At 47.2% G+C, this 15,136-nt stretch overlaps 1 protein-coding gene across 1 annotated transcript in view; it reads left to right on the top strand.

The window, feature by feature from the left end:
- VWF (von Willebrand factor) overlaps nucleotides 1–15,136 on the top strand; it is a 1,005,270-nt gene that overhangs the window by 718,045 nt on the left and 272,089 nt on the right. The window contains exons 38-40 of the mRNA XM_069628335.1: nucleotides 3,081–3,286; nucleotides 12,407–12,509; nucleotides 12,599–12,673. Of these exons, the coding sequence (XP_069484436.1) occupies nucleotides 3,081–3,286; nucleotides 12,407–12,509; nucleotides 12,599–12,673 (384 nt within the window). The remainder of the gene's footprint in view (nucleotides 1–3,080; nucleotides 3,287–12,406; nucleotides 12,510–12,598; nucleotides 12,674–15,136) is intronic.

Below are 15,136 nucleotides of genomic sequence, written 5' to 3'. Positions count from 1 at the left end.
TCTGTAATGTTTTCATACAGAATTGTCAAGTGTAGAAGAGATGTAATTCACTGAATCGTCCCTTTCTTTCTTTCCTTTTCTTCTCCCCCCCACCCCCTTTCCCGTCCCCCTTCCCTTTCTTCTCCCACTTGACATGGGCACAATCTTTTCATGCCTTTTGCCAGTGAGAAATTTAATGAGATAAGCTGACATATAATTGATGTCACATGTACCAATTGTAGGTCTCTTTGTAACTTGTTTATATATAAATGAGTAGACTGATGCGCATTAAGATTTCATTTGTTGGCTGTTTAGAATATAGATTGTCACCTATCTAGAAAAGGGTATAAACTTCTTTTATTCTTGATAAATGGTCGGTAAAAACATGTTTTTATGTGTTTTTTTAGAATTGCTGGGTAGAAATAAATAAAGATTATCAACACGATAGCCTTAAAACTGCTCTATTTGGATCACAAGTGTCCTGATGAAAGCCTTAACGGGAAAAATACATACCTACTATCAACTCTGAAGTGCGGGGAACAAGTAATTACCGTTTTGAGGCTGGAAACAGATTTTGTGACTGTCAACACTTTTTGAATGGAGATTTGTACTTTATGTTAAGAAATGTGCAAAAACGCACTCACTACTTACTAACATCACTCTGTAGATACAGAATAAGTGTCTCTGTTGGGACAAAAACATCTGTTTATATGTCTTTTTATCTGTATGAGCACATCTCCCAATGCCCATTTTTTATCATGTGTTAAAAAATAAAATGTGATATATGTTTTGGTAATCTCCGACCCCATCGTCTTTATATATGTTTGGCAAGACGATTTTTCACCTTCTTTGTTTCTAGGTGTGATGCTAATCTTTTCAGCCCAATACGACATTAGCAGGTAGTTTGTTGTGGACCCTGTTTATACAATAGGTTTTACCCTCCTGCATTGTCCACTCCTCCAAGCATTTCAGTTAGCCTTTGACAAAAGGTTTCTCTCACTGCTTCCAATGAGTGGTGTGATGTTCTACCACTGCAACTGTGTACATTTCTGATTTCTGGGCACTCTTTCAATGATTTGCTTGGTGTTCTGCCACCTCACCTGTGAGCATTATTGAATGTATGTTCCTTCTCTTTCCCTTGTCCTCTTTCAGACATCTCATTTTATTGTGTTCAAGAATTGATATGGGGAAATGGTGTTGTACCTCTTCACCTCTTGTGCTGCCAGGGGCTCCATGTTCCAGAATCTGGAGACCTGATGGCAAAGAGTATTCCATGGGTGCCAGTCGGTGTCATACCCAGGAGTGGGGAGCGGGTGTGTCTGCTGCTAAATAAATCTATGGTGTACTGAGCTTACCATTTTGCCAGTCATTATTGTGTGGTCCTTCAGACATCAACAGACCCTCATACGTCCAGCATCCTGACCTAATATGGCTGCCTGTCCAAATCCACCCGTGATGCATATTACTGATACGTCGCTATGCCTGGAGATCCAGGCTAAGCGGCGGGCGCATTATCAGCGTGGGGCTTCCATTACATGCTGATGCCATCTGTGCATGAGGGCTTCTTCATATGGGTATGGCTGAGCTCACGGTCTTATCTGTACTCTGCACGTCACATCCTGTTTCCAATGAGGAAGCAAGATGCGTACACGTTGTGCCTAAACATTTGTTTGAACACCATACTTGTCTGTGGTTGCCTGCTATGCTTTCAAGGGTTGTAAATTGTTAAAAAATAATCTAAAGTTGTTGTCGATCAGACTGGGACTGGCCTATAGGGCAGTAGGGCAGTACCCAAAGGGCACACGCACTAGGATATGGTGGATCAGCTTCATGGGCCAGTTGAATCAGTAATTGGGGAAGCTGCTAGTTTTGACCATTGTGTGCTTTAATGCCCCATTTATCTCAGCTGTTACCAGTAGGAGGCTGTCAGGAACTATTCGAAGAATTTGTAATGCAAAGTAATGACTGGTGATGGGTGATGGTGGGCCATAGCTTTAGTGCCGCCTTGGCTTATTTTTGTCCCAGGATGGTAACTGGGGCCCCTCCCTAATCCCCTGAAAGGTGTTTTTGTATTCACATATTTATTAACATTTTACCAACATAACAGTACAAACAACAGGCCAGGCAAAACCAAACACAAATCGTATCAGTCCCAAAAACCTCCTAAAAATTCCTTCAGACAAATTCATTTTCTTCTGTTTACATAAAATAACCCTCTCCAGCAGAGACATCTTGCGCAGGTCCTCAATCCAGGCAGACCTGGAGGGAAAAACAACACTCTTCCACTTGCTCAGTATAATATGCTCAGTATAATATAATAACACCACCACTGTGGATAGGACAGATCCCCCAAACGAGCATCCTCCCACAGAATCACAATTTAAACCGCAAAATGAAGATCGGACAGCAAGACCCTATTCATAGGGTCTCACCACGAGTTTGGCGGTGACCCTTAAATGCGGTGGTAATACTATTACCTCCGCATTCAAGGGTCCGCCAAATCACTGCCTTGGTAGATTTACCCCCAGATCTGAGCTGGGGCCAAATCCGCTGCGATGTTGCTGATTTTTCGTGCTATTACCGCCGGCGGTAATAGCGCTGAATATTCCCCATTGGGCCCAATGGGGAATGTGAAATTCCCGAATGGGCCTAATGGGGAATGGGGACTTACCGTTCTGCCAAGCCGGTGATCCGGCGCTAATAGCGCCGGGGGGGTTGGCGGTAGCACTAATAGCGCCCAACTCGTGATGAGACTCATAGTCTCAGTAGGTTCCTGCCAGAATTAGCTCACCTTGGAGCACTCCCAAATCATGAGCTCAAAGGATTGTTTGCGGCGGGATTCATAACCCATAAACCTTTGTGAGCTGCACCCTGGAATCTCCAGGGGATACAGAACGTATTTGTGAGTTTGCCCAGGAGACATGGGCCCAGCTTCCCTTCTTTACCAAAAGGGCAGCTACAGGCTATGAGAAATGTGAAATGTGCATGTCTTCACAATTGTAACTACAGTGCAAAATGCTGACAATATGTAGTTGTAGATATTTCAATCCGTGTCGCATGCAAGTGTTTGACCACTTTTTTTCTGTGTGTTACTTTTGCAGCCATCTCGTGCCCAGGTGCTCTGGTCTACGACCACTGCCGCGCCAGTTGCACCAAGCACTGTGGGAATGATACCGCCAATGCCCTTTGCCCGGACTCCCCAACAGAAGGATGCTTCTGCCCAGTGGGAGAGGTGATATTCAATGGGGAATGTGCCAGTGAGGAGGTGTGCTCCCAATGCATCGATGAAGATGGGATAGGACATCAGGTAACCGCTTGATTAACAGCTAGAGACCATCTGAAAAAATGTTCCAAGACACACCCGTCCTTCATTTCATGCTTGGTAGCGCAAAACCCTGAAGCAGAGCTTGCTTGAAACTTGCAACATCCAGTGGCAGCTTTGAATTCTTATTGCCCCAGTATGATATTGATTTGTGGAAAATGGCAAGCCATATCTCATTGCAAGGCCATAAAACCATTCACACCATAGTGCATGGCAAAATGTAGAGGTGGCCCTCCTGATGGCAGCCCCACTATACAAACGACACTTACTAAAGCAGATCAATGCAACTTGATGGATGGGTAGGGTTCCTTTTGTTATTTTGATTGATTTCCAAAAGCATGATTTTGGGGATTTAACATCATATTCACAGAATGTTTCCTGCTGCTAATTCCAAAATATTTAAGATATGACATGATTGGTTATTTATAATGCACTTAATACCCAGAGGTTTCTAAGCGCCTGTGGTGCTCCTCGTCGCCTTCCTTCCAAGGCAAGCATGTTGCCCCTGAGCTATCCTCCTGAAACAATATATGAAATATGGGGGAGTTGCATGGGTAGATTATAAATCCAGGTAGATTATAAACTGATTGCTGTTATTACTGGTGGCCCTGTAGTGAACATCTTGGACTGGTGTATTATTCAAAGTGTAATTTCTTTGCAGGAGAATTCACTAAAATAGGCGTCAGAAACAGGGCACAGAATATACAGGAGATATTGGGTGATATGTAGCTAGGAGGGGGGATAAATGCTTGTGCAAATCAGATGAATGATAAATGGATTATGGGGTTATAATCTTAAATCAAATGTCCTGAGTAGAAAGGCTTTCAAAAGTGGCTATGGCCAGGGATATCATTTCACCAAAATGCTAGGGATAGCGGAAGTGACATCACACGACCCTTGACCTCTGATGACATCAGAGGAAGTGATGTCATTTGACCCCACTCCCAAGTGACATCACGGGAAGTGATGACACATGACTGTTCACACTTTGATAAAACAGGAAGTGGCATCACAGAGTGTTGGTCCTCAGTACACTAAGAAATATATTCTTACGATATAACTGTAATATTATTTACGTTTCATACAAGGTACGCAACCCACAGTTTTTATGTTAGATGGGAAATAGAGGGGAATGATTTGTTGCAGGCCACAGTAATTGCAGGTTTTTCTCTTTTAAAATGTAAGTAGCAGCTCCCAGACATCACCACCAAAAAAGTCTGCTGGGCCTAAGGACCTAGGCTACTCCTCACTCAGGAGGCCCAATAAGGCTGGAACATGTCTGGGGTTGCTTGTGGTCTTGTGCAGAAGGGATGTGGCTTAGCAGTTCGGGATGGACTGCCCCTTTTGAGGCGGGACCAAGAATGATTTGCATATGGTCTTTCCCCTTCTGTAGTGGCTTGGCAGGCTGAAAACGATGTTCTGGTGGGTTGCCCAGGGCTGTGACAGTGGTTCTGAATGATTTGAAACCTTCTAACCATCACCTTTCTGTTTTGCTTATTTGGTAAGAAAGCCAGTTTGTTAGATGGGAGTTAGAATGGACGGATGTGTTACAGGTCAGAGTAATTGCAGGTTTTTTTTAAAATTTGAAAATGTAAATAGCAGCAGCAGTTCCATGACATCACACCTAGAAAAGACCAATTTTATGATTTTCTTTGGTCCTTTATTTCTTGCTTAATGCCAGCCCCCTCCGGCTTCTAAGCACTGGAACAGGAACTGAACCCATGTTGCACCGCTTCCTCTTATTTCCAAACTAAGTGTGTTGCCCCTGAGCTATCCTTCCAAACTTTTATTTCTTTAGCTTGTTGAAGCAACAGATGGTTTATTTCAAAGGCGGAAGGCAAATTCATGCAAAGTAAATGATCTCACCTTGCGTCTATCTGCAGTGGGCCTGTGATGCCCGTCTGGCAGATCTGGGCAGGTCACAAAGTGCCCAGGTAGGATTGGTGACAAAAGCCCCTGGAGCCCACCCCTTTCATCAAAGGCGGTGTGGCTCACTGGATGTGCACAGCAGACGAGAGATACTGATGAGATTTGCGTTCATGCTGTGCTGTCACTGAGTACCGCAGACTGCTCCTACCCACTCCCAACTAGCTAGACCTAGCCCCCATACTTTTCCTGTTGTTAGAGTACTGGGTATCAGCTGCACAGACAGCCCCGCCTCTAAACACAACCATTCAGTCATTCTCCACTAATGGACTGCCAACCTGTTAGTGATTGCGGCTTCATGGTTTTTCATGCATCCCTGTTTTTCCCCAGCTAACGAGATCGAGAGTCTAGGTCATGGGTGCACAACATACGGCCCGCGGGCCAGTTGCGGCCCGCCATGCCCTTTTGACCGGCCCGCGAGGCACAAAGACTTTCCTAATGGAGGGCGGCCGTCTTTGTTGTCTTCCGGGCCGGTGAAAACACTGGCCCTCATTGGCTCAGCACACACACGCATCAAGTCGCTCCTACGAGCCACGTAATGCGTGTGTGCTGCACCAATGGAGGGCCAGCACTACGGCTGGCGTGGCCCTTAAGGCTTGATGCCGAAAGGCATTTCAGCCTTGGACCATGCCAGCCGTAGTGCGATTCCAGCGACTTCCAGCTTACCTGCCTGCCTTCCAGCACGTCTCCGGTAAGTGGTCTGTTTGTGTTTGTGTGTCGGGTTTGTTTTGCTTTATGTTTGTGTGTATGAATGTTTGTGTTTGAATGTATTTTGTGTATAATTTGAGATGCGGGGGTGGGGTGTGTGTCGGATGTGTATGAATGTTTGTGTTTGAATGTATTTTGAGTGTATGTTGAGATGCGGGGGTGGGGGGGTGTGTCGGATGTGTATGAATGTTTGTGTTTGAATGTATTTGATTGTATGTTGAGATGCGGGGGTGAGGGAGTGTGTCGGATGTGTATGAATGTTTGTGTTTGAATGTATTTTGTGTATATGTTGAGATGCGGGGGTGAGGGGGTGTGTCGGATGTGTATGAATGTTTGTGTTTGAATGTATTTTGAGTGTATGTTGAGATGCGGGGGTGAGGGGGTGTGTCGGATGTGTATGAATGTTTGTGTTTGAATGTATTTTGAGTGTATGTTGAGATGCGGGGGTGGGGGGTTGTGTCGGATGTGTATGAATGTTTGTGTTTGAATGTATTTTGTGTATATGTTGAGATGCGGGGGTGAGGGGGTGTGTCGGATGTGTATGAATGTTTGTGTTTGAATGTATTTTGTGTATATGTTGAGATGCGGGGGTGAGGGTGTGTGTCGGATGTGTATGAATGTTTGTGTTTGAATGTATTTTGAGCATGTTGAGATGCGGGGGTGGGGGGTGTGTCGGATGTGTATGAATGTATTTGAATGTATTTTGTGTGTATGTTGAGATGCGGGGGTGGGGGGGGTGTCGGATGTGAATGAATGTTTGTGTTTGAATGTATTTTGAGTGTATGTTGAGGTGGGGGGGTGTGTCGGATGTGTATGAATGTTTGTGTTTGAATGTATTTTGAGTGTATGTTGAGATGCGGGGGTCGGGGGGTGTGTCGGATGTGTATGAATGTTTGTATTTGAATGTATTTTGTGTGTATGTTGAGATGTGGGGGGTGTGAATGTTTGTATTTGAATGTATTTTGTGTGTATGTTGAGATGCGGGGGTCGGGGGGTGTCGGATGTGTATGCATGTTTTGATTTGAATGTTTTTTGTTTGCTGAGTTGGGGGGTGGGGGTTCGGGTCTGTATGGGTGCTTGTTTGAGAGTTTGCTGATTTGGGGGGGTGGGGGGTTCGGGTCTGTATGGGTGCATGTTTGTGTGTGTGTGCTGAGTTGGGGGGTGGGGGTTCGGGTCTGTATGGGTGCTTGTTTGAGAGTTTGCTGATTTGGCGGGGTGGGGGGTTTGGGTCTGTATGGGTGCATGTTTGTGTGTGTGCTGAGTTGGGGGGGTGGGGGGTTCGGGTCTGTATGGGTGCATGCTTGAGTGTGTGTGTGTGCTGAGTTGGGGGTGGGGGGTTCGGGTCTGTATGGGTGCATGTTTGTGTGTGTGTTGATTTGGGGGGTGGGGGGTTCGGGTCTGTACGGGTGCATGTTTGTGTGTGTGCTGATTTGGGGGGTGGGGGGTTCAGGTCTGTATGGGTGCATGCTTGAGTGTTTTTGGGGCATAGTGTTTGGTTGGGGGTGAGGGGGCCATGGGGCATAGTGTTTGGTTGGGGGTGAGGGGGCCATGGGGCATAGTGTTTGGTTGGGGGTGAGGGGGCCATGGGGCATAGTGTTTGGTTGGCGGTGAGGGACAGGGGGCATAGTGTTTGGTTGGGGGTGAGGGGGCCATGGGGCATAGTGTTTGGTTGGGGGTGAGGGACAGGGGGCATAGTGTTTGCTTGGGAAGTGAGGGACAGGGGGCATAGAGTTTGCTTGGGGGTGAGGGACAGGGGGCATAGTGTTTGGTTGGGGGTGGGGGCCATGGGGCATAGTGTTTGGTTGGGGTGGGAGCCATGGGGCATAGTGTTTGGTTGGGGTGAGGGGGCCATGGGGCATAGTGTTTGTTTGGGGTTGGGAGCCATGGGGCATAGTGTTTGGTTGGCGGTGAGGGACAGGGGGCATAGTGTTTGGTTGGGGGTGGGGGCCATGGGGCATAGTGTTTGGTTGGGGGGGAGGGGGCCATGGGGCATAGTGTTTGGTTGGCGGTGAGAGACAGGGGGCATAGTGTTTGCTTGGGGGGTGAGGGACAGGGGGCATAGTGTTTGGTTGGAGGTGGGAGCCATGGGGCATAGTGTTTGGTTGGGGGTTAGGGAGGTGAGGGGTCCATGGGGCATAGTGTTTGGTTGGGGGTGAGGGGGCCATGGGGCATAGTGTTTGGTTGGGGGTGAGGGGGCCATGGGGCATAGTGTTTGGTTGGGGGTGAGGGGGCCACGGGGCATAGTGTTTGTTTGGGGTTGGGAGCCATGGGGCATAGTGTTTGGGTGGGGTGGGAGCCATAGGGCATAGTGTTTGGTTGGGGGTGAGGGGGCCATGGGGCATAGTGTTTGTTTGGGGTTGGGAGCCATGGGGCATAGTGTTTGGTTGGCGGTGAGGGACAGGGGGCATAGTGTTTGGTTGGGGGTGAGGGGGCCATGGGGCATAGTGTTTGGTTGGGGGTGAGGGGGCCATGGGGCATAGTGTTTGGTTGGGGGTGAGGGGGCCATGGGGCATAGTGTTTGGTTGGGGGTGAGGGGGCCATGGGGCATAGTGTTTGGTTGGGGGTGAGGGGGCCACGGGGCATAGTGTTTGTTTGGGGTTGGGAGCCATGGGGCATAGTGTTTGGGTGGGGTAGGAGCCATGGGGCATAGTGTTTCGTTGGGGGTGAGGGGGCCATGGGGCATAGTGTTTGTTTGGGGTTGGGAGCCATGGGGCATAGTGTTTGGTTGGCGGTGAGGGACAGGGGGCATAGTGTTTGGTTGGGGGTGAGGGGGCCATGGGGCATAGTGTTTGGTTGGGGGTGAGGGGGCCATGGGGCATAGTGTTTGGTTGGGGGTGAGGGGGCCATGGGGCATAGTGTTTGGTTGGGGGTGAGGGGGCCATGGGGCATAGTGTTTGGTTGGGGGTGAGGGGGCCATGGGGCATAGTGTTTGTTTGGAGTTGGGAGCCGTGGGCATAGTGTTTGGGTGGGGTGGGAGCCATGGGGCATAGTGTTTGATTGGGGGTGAGGGGGCCATGGGGCATAGTGTTTGTTTGGGTTTGGGAGCCATGGGGCATAGTGTTTGGTTGGCGGTGAGGGACAGGGGGCATAGTGTTTGGTTGGGGGTGAGGGGGCCATGGGGCATAGTGTTTGGTTGGGGGTGAGGGGGCCATGGGGCATAGTGTTTCGTTGGGGGTGAGAGGGCCATGGGGCATAGTGTTTGGTTGGGGGTGAGGGACAGGGGGCATAGTGTTTGCTTGGGGGGTGAGGGACAGGGGGCATAGTGTTTGGTTGGGGGTGGGGGCCATGGGGCATAGTGTTTGGTTGGGGTGGGAGCCATGGGGCATAGTGTTTGGTTGGGGGTGAGGGGCCCATGGGGCATAGTGTTTGGTTGGGGGTGAGGGGGCCATGGGGCATAGTGTTTGGTTGGGGGTGAGGGGGCCATGGGGCATAGTGTTTGGTTGGGGATGGGAGCCATGGGGCATAGTGTTTGGTTGGGGGTGAGGGGACCATGGGGCATAGTGTTTGGTTGGGGATGGGAGCCATGGGGCATAGTGTTGCACTCCAAGAGTGAACTCAATAATAAAGCTAAAACAGGCACAGTTAGGAAATGTACATCCTTTGCTTTTTTGAGGAAACCTGACTCAACGAAGGCCATACTCCTCTTGGGTAACCCAAACAGCAAACTATAGCAGTCCAAAATAACGGAATGTCCAATCAAGGGTCAATAAAATATATATAATTTAATTAAACAGACGATATACAATAACTAAATCGAAATAAATGATAGCAATGGAAAATGTGTAGTACAAAATGTAAGTTTGAAATGCAACAAAAATCGTTACCCCTCAAAAACATATCTTTTTCCATATGTTTAATACAAATTGGGGGTTGAAAAAGCCTCCTGACATGTCCCGCCTACCGTCCCGCCCACTTTTACTTTTCGGCCCACTATAGCCCTCATGTAAGGTACTTTCGGCCCTCTGTCAAAATCAGTCTAGGTGAAAAAAGCTGTGGCACATTTAGCTGCATTTACAACTGCCTTTTTCTGGTGCAACACCGATATCTGCTCTCGGCACTGCCTCTTTGTTCAGTGGCCCAGTGGTAGCAAGGGCAGGTCTCAGGGTAGCAGAGGGGGGCCAGGGGTAGCAGCCACTGCCCTTCACAGCTCCCAAATGACGTCCCTTGGGATTCCGGGAACTTGAGAAACTTGATCTGTAAACCTCTGTGCTTTGAGGTCGGGAAATCCCTCCTTGACCTTTTACAGCCTTGTTATTCGTAGGAGCACGGTAAACGTTAATCTTTCTCTATAAGAGATCTTACTCTGTGGCAGTCTTTTTAGTTTGATTATGCATTTGAATTGACCTCTTCATGCAGGGAGGACTTCCACAAATAATGTAAAAACATAGGTAAAATCATGCGTGCCAACATGGCTTTCACCCAAGAAATCCATTCTAGGTCAAAAGACCTTTTTTAAAAAAACAATTAAAAAAACGATTTAGAAAGACTGCTCTGAGAACGGTCAGGTGCGAGCAGGGGCTGACAGGCGGGCTGAGATGAGACTGGTTACAGGTAAGTGTGTGTTTGCGTTCGTGTGTGTGTGAAAGGGGACTGTGTTTGTGGTGGGGAGGGGGCTGCGGAAGGAGTGTGTCTGAGTGTTTGTGTCTGAGTGTTTGGGTATGTAAGGTAGTTCTGGGGAAAAGGTATGTGTGAGTATCAGGTGTGGTTGGGTGGGGGAGAGGTTGAAGTGGGGTTCGGGGGTAAACCCCTGATTTCAAAGGGCAGAGGGAGAGGTATTCAAGTGTTTCAAATATTAAAGGCCATGCAAAATCGGCCATCTTTGATTGGCACACTTTAGTACCCTCCATCCGACCCATGCATCTAAGTCACATTGAGTGACCGCCAAGGTTGTCTCGTTTCGGTGGGCTCAGAGGCTTCTGAAGACAAAGTTACCCATTACAAGGGTTAATAGAATATTATAACAATAGTCAAGAATGGGAAACATTACTATTAGAAAGGAGTGATGCCCACCTCATTGACATATTGCCTTGAAAAAGACCAGACCGGACGAAACATGCGTTGGCTAGGCCAGAACCAATTAAAAACCAGAAATACTGGATTGTGTAGAGGTGTAATACATCGCAGCCTGCAATCTCTGTATGAAAGCCTGCAAACAATGTTCTTGTTTCAGGTTAGCAGTGACATCACAACAGACCTGCAATGAGAAAATCACATCACAACTGCTAAATATGCAGCTATTATGCTTCAGTTGTGATGTCCCAATGCCTGCTGCTTGAGCGAGCAGAGAGCAGCATTCTGACTGTTGCTGCAACATTTGATTAGAGATGTGCCAAGATTTTCAAATTCCTTGCTTGTCGAATAGTTTTCTATGTTACATTAGTACCGGGGGTGTTTTTGGTGGGGTAGAGGTGACAGCCTCCAAGCCAATGAGGAGGATCAGAACCGGGGATTACCATATGGTAATCCCACCGCCCTGAACCTCCTCAGGGCTGGAGGACACCATCTTCCCTGGCCAGGGAATGAGGTAAGTGCTCTCCTCCCACCACTCTCCACCCCCTCCAAGATTTCCCTTCCTTCCCCACCCACACTTACCTGCTTTTCGGCAGCTGGAGCGTTTCACAACTGAAAAAACATGTTTTTAGTACCCCTGCCTTACAGGCCGGGGTACTAATAGCAATAAGCCCATTGCAGGGGAGGCATTACTGCTTCAGGCAATGCCCCGGGGGCCTGCGTTATGGCTCCTGCTTTGCTCACACCTGTAACTATGGGTCCTGGGGAATTACCTGAAGCAGTAACGCCACCCCCACCTGCTCAGGGCTTATTGCTTAATTACAGTGAATGAATTGATAAATAACTGTTTCCTATACAATGTTTACTTTGTGTACTGCTGGATGTAAACCCATTTGTGCACAATTCCACTTGTTATTACTTATTTTAAAGCACAAAATGCATTTTTTTAGAACTGTTTAAACTATTTTTCTGGAACAAATTAGGAGCTGCATGGTAGCTTTTTTTTTTATTTCCAGACAGATTAGACATTGATTCTGTGTTTCAGCAAATTGGAGATCTCTTACATTATATTAAGTAAGAGGCCAGGTGTTAAAGGGAATGCCATTGTGTGCCCATGAATCAGAAGGAATAAAAGGTTTGATACTGTTGTAAAATGATATTGCAAGCCACCTCAGAGTTCTGTGACCTTATAAAGGAACCCGGCCTTCAGCCTCCTTACTCTATTAAGTCACGCAACTCCTTTCAATATCCTTATAATGTACGGCAGGGGGTACTTCATCCCATGTATGCTCTCTCTTCGGAATCGCATGTTTTATGACATTTGAATAAACACGGTGGCCTTACATATTCCAGACGCAAGTGGCAGCTTCCCCAGTCAGTTACTCTGCCCTTGCTTTGTTTACCTTGCAGCCTCCCTTCAAAGCGTGCCTCCCCCTCTAACAGCCTGTTTTGTGTGTGCAGCCTCCGGACGCCTGGATTCCTTCCAGCGAGCCCTGCAAGCTCTGCATGTGCCTCGATAACAGGACAATAAACTGCACAGCGCGGCCCTGCCCCACGGCCAGACGTAAGTGAGCCTCCTCGTCTTCGCTTTCCGGCTTATCTGATGCGCGTGTGGCCTGTGCTCACAGACAACTGCTCATTTTCTCCCCGCAGCTGCTGCGTGTGGTCCTTGTGAAGTGCCCAAGCGGAGGAGGGATTCGGATCAATGCTGCCCAGAATATGAGTGTGGTAGGTGTCGGGCGCTGTGGTAGCCGTTGCTGCACACTTGCCAACATTCTGTAATCAAAAAAGATGTAGGATTTTTCAAGTTTCAAAAATAATTATTTGCATAACAATGACATCGCAGGAAAATACAAAACATACATTTTTGGCAGTCTTGAAGCATTCTAAAATACACAACCCATCAAACAGCACAACATGTGAAGATGTTCAAATGTTAAAAATGTATAATTCTGAATGGTAAGTTAACACCAAATTCAATTACATAACTTCACAGAAGGTAATCGCACAAAGCTGGTAGGCAACGTTTGGCAATACATATGTATTCCTGCAGTGCAGGTTGAACACTGAATGACATGGAGACTGATACCCCCTCAGTCTGATAGGCAGATGCTGGGTGATGGTGGTACGCTCTGCCACTTGCCTTCGCTGGTGGTTCACCTAAGGGTTGTCCCGGCCAGAGTGTAGGGCAGAGTCAAGTAGCTGTCAGGTCAGTGGATTGGTCTGAGCCCAATCTAAGGGTTTATAGACAACATTTCGAAATCAAAAATTTCGAAAGTCAAAAAGTTGAAAAAAAAGTCAAAAAAATAATGTCGAATTTATTTTTTTGCCGTTTTTTTTTCGAAATGGGGGGGTTCCCCCCCAAGCCCCCCTTTTTTTAACCTATTTTTTTTATATAAACTAGAGCCAAAAAAAAATATCGAAAAAAAAATAATTTGACATTTTTTTTCGACATTTTTGATTCGACTTTTTTGACATCCGAAATTTTGTATTCGATATTATGACTGGACACCCAATCTAAGTAATCACCCACCAGCCCACTGCACAGCTAGACTAATGAATGTGTTGCATGCTTTGTCCTGCAGCCTGCCTTAGAGTCACATAAATTACCTGCCACCGTAAAAAGCAGTAGGATAGTTCACCCAAATCTGTAGGCAGTAGGACTGCTTAAAAAACAGTAGCCTACTGCCTAAATCTGTAGGTTTGGCAAGTATGTTGCTGAGGTGGTATTTTTTGCTTATCCGGAGTTTCGACCGTGACAATGGTACAGACCTCACTGAGAATGGAATGGTCCATAAAACATTTCTCTGTCTCTGGAAAAGTTTGGTGAAAGCATCAGCAGAGCTGGGATCAAACTCCCAACCCGCCCACTCCTTCTCCTCTACTCCCTGAATGCATCGTGCTCTACCCAATAGCATTGTTAGGAATGGGGATATTATGGCGGCCATTTTGGAAAGAAATGCTAATTATATGCAGATGGCCACCAAGGCCAGTACTCAAGTTGGGACCTCGGCATGTAATTTTCAACATCTGCAAGGCGGAATGCAAAAGTAAAGAGTATAAGAAGGTGAAATTGCCTTGACTCTTTACTTTTACTGTACATTTTGCAACAAAGTAAACGCTGACTGCAAAATACACTTTGCAGACAGCGTTTACTAACAGATTCCTCTGGAATCTGCCTGCTCTACAGTGGGTGCAAAACCGAGGAGAAATCCATAGGACTCAATTCATCATGCAGGCCTAAAATGAGGTGCTCTTCCAAGGTAGAGGAGGAAAGCACGGCGGAGATGCAAACTCCATTGCATGGCCCTGCCGTTGCCTTGGACGGGGATACAAATGGGATGGGGCGCAATATGAAGGTGTAAAATCATTGCTTTTTTAATGCTTTCATTGTGCTCTTTGCTGTTTTAAAATAACCCCCACAATGTTTGCTCCATTGCATTTTACCTAACATATACTATCAATCAGTGTTTTAATGTACATACTTCTACAAGGATGGTCGCCATTTTCTTTCTGCAAGCTTTAGAGAGTGGTATTCCTGTGCAGAGGTGAAGTCCTAAAAGAAAAAAAGTGGGGGGACTCATTATCAGTGGCGAAGTGTATAAAAAGAAGTAGTGGGACTATGTTCCCTACTGACTTGCCCCCGCTCCTGACAGACCCCATCGCCACCCCACTCCTGCACACTATACAAACCCCCAAACACATGCGCCTGCTGTTAGAGGGAGCGTTCAGTGCAAAGCACTGAAAGTGCAAGTTTCAAACATAATTAAAAAAAGTAGAGGAGCACCGCTCCCGCCCACTTTGATCACTCATTAACATACCAATTGAATGTGGTGTCACCAGAAATTAGCATATTAAGGTGCTTCCTGAAAAAAGCGGGCGGACTGCTGAATATATGGGGGAACCCTGTCTGCCCACGTGTACCCTCGACTTGAGCCCTCTTCCTGCCTGTTTTTGTATGTTTTCGACTATATTATTTTAACACCAACTGATGCACATTGGGCCTCATTACGAGTTGGGCGCAAAGGGATACCGGGCACCGGTAAGGACACCGGTGCCAGTAATCCCTTTGCGCCTTATTCCGAGTTCCCTTAGCGGGTCCCTTCCTTAATGCCTGGTTTAACCAGGTGTTATGGATGGGACCCGTTAAGGGACTTTAGAGCTAATAACGGTACCGCAATTTGCGGTACC

Source organism: Ambystoma mexicanum, chromosome 12, assembly GCF_040938575.1.
Source record: "Ambystoma mexicanum isolate Mex_15411 chromosome 12, UKY_AmexF1_1, whole genome shotgun sequence".
NCBI lineage: Eukaryota > Metazoa > Chordata > Amphibia > Caudata > Ambystomatidae > Ambystoma > Ambystoma mexicanum.
The sequence above is the reverse complement of the archived record's forward strand: the minus strand, read 5'-3'. Positions and strand labels throughout refer to the sequence as shown.